Source organism: Castanea sativa, chromosome 8 (genome assembly GCF_040712315.1).
Source record: "Castanea sativa cultivar Marrone di Chiusa Pesio chromosome 8, ASM4071231v1".
Taxonomy (NCBI): Eukaryota; Viridiplantae; Streptophyta; class Magnoliopsida; order Fagales; family Fagaceae; genus Castanea; species Castanea sativa.
Window position 1 is genome coordinate 39093294 of NC_134020.1, and position 1976 is coordinate 39095269.

Sequence of the window (1976 nt, forward strand, 5' to 3'; positions counted from 1 at the left end):
GAGGTTGAGAATATCACCAGTAAGTTGCAAGCACTCTCCAACTCGAATCAATCCTGCAAAAAGAAAACAAAGAGAGCTAAAAGAGAGCACCGGTGTGGTGCCGGCCAAAAACCCTCCGAAGGTCAAGTTAGAATTTCTTCTCAACCCTAAAGTGTTAGAGTTGACTCAAATGTGCGTACCTTTAGTCATGGGGATTTTGGATGTATTTATAGAGGTGTAGAGTCGGCCCTTTCTTCCTTGATTACCAAGCTCTTTCCTTTTGTGACCAAAACTCTTTCCATTCTCGTACCTTCAAGAATTCCTTTCCTTATAAAATTCCTTTGATTAAGGCTAATGTGTAGCGCAAGAATTCTTCGTATTTACGTTTGCGTGAATCACACTCAAGGCCATGTCAGCCCTAATCTCATAGCGTGGTTTGAGGGGGCATGGAGAGCGATGTATAAATTCTTTCCGTCCGTCTACCACCGATCCGTCCTCTCTTAAACCATATTACCCGTCACCTTAATTTAATCATACCAGCCAGACCGTCATGATAGTTTTACCCACATCATTTTCTAATGTGTACAGACTAATAGTGGTTAAAGAAGAGTTACCAAGTCTTATATGCTCCATTTGTGGAAAACAATGACCAGTTCACTGACTCCAATCTATAAATAGACATATCCCCATATGCTATATTCCCACCCCTCACCCAAGCAAGAATACGCAGAGTACTAGTTATACCATAAGATAGAGATAACATAACCTCAAAAAATGATGAAAGGTGTTCCTTACCTTGTTACTGTGGCCATTTTGGCTTTGGCATTTTCTCTTGCTTCTGCTTATGATTCTAGTCCTTTGCAAGACTTTTGTGTCGCAATTAACAACACCGATTCTGCTGGTATGTACATGCTCTCTCGTTTTTTCTTTTCTTTTTTTATTATTATTTTTTTTTAAATTTTTTTGATGAACTGCAAATCTACATATCAGCTCATTATTAGCAGTACGTTGAAGTGTTATTATCACCTACGTTATTTCAAGATCGTTTTTAATGAAGTTCCTCACATTGATGAAATTATTATCATCACCTACGTTATATCATCTATATTATATTTTTTTCCCCTACATGACATGTTATTGTCCATTGTTATTGAACTGTCTTCTTTCCGACAATAACAAAGTTTTCTTTGTGTAGTATTTGTGAATGGAAAATTTTGCAAGGACCCAACATATGTCACAGCAAATGATTTTTTCTTTTCCGGACTCAATATTCCTGGAAACACAACTGCGAATAAACTCGGATCAAGTGTCAATCTTGTGAACGTAGATAAATTACCGGGTCTTAACACTCTTGGCATATCTTTGGCTCGTCTTGACTTTGCCCCATATGGCCTAAATCCTCCTCACATTCACCCACGTGGCACTGAGCTTTTGGTAGTCATGGAGGGTACTCTCTTGGTTGGATTTGTCACATCCAACCCAAACAAACTCTTTACCAAAATTCTCAACAAGGGAGATGTCTTTGTATTCCCAATTGGTCTTATTCACTTCCAATTCAACATAGGGCAAACCAATGCTGTTGCATTTGCCGGTCTTAGCAGTCAAAATCCTGGGTTGATCACCATAGCAAGCACAGTCTTTGGATCTAATCCTCCAATCAATCCTGATGTTCTCACCAAGGCCTTCCAGTTGGACAAGAATGTAGTTGATTATCTTAAAAAACAATTCTAGTCAAACCACAGTTGGTAAAATTATTTGTAATAAGAATGATGACCATTACAAAGTAGAGTTTGAATAAAGTTTACTTTGATTCCTTATACGTAATTTCATAAAAATAATTATTATCAAATAATATTGTCTTGTGAATCTTTCTTTTTTATTTGTCATGGTGTCCAAGTAAATGCCGAGGAATTAGTGCATTACTAAATCTTGAATATACGTTGGTCGACAACGATTGAAATCACAAGCACCTATTAAAACTGACAAAATTTGTATTA

At 37.2% G+C, this 1976-nt stretch overlaps 1 protein-coding gene across 1 annotated transcript; it reads left to right on the plus strand.

The window, feature by feature from the left end:
- The first annotated feature begins 696 nt into the window (after window positions 1–696).
- LOC142608037 (germin-like protein subfamily 1 member 7) lies at window positions 697–1748 on the plus strand. The gene is made up of 2 exons (XM_075779741.1): window positions 697–880; window positions 1175–1748. The coding sequence occupies exons 1-2, from the start codon at window positions 754–756 to the stop codon at window positions 1708–1710; spliced, it is 663 nt and encodes a 220-aa protein (XP_075635856.1). The 5' UTR covers window positions 697–753; the 3' UTR covers window positions 1711–1748.
- The last annotated feature ends 228 nt before the right edge of the window (window positions 1749–1976 follow it).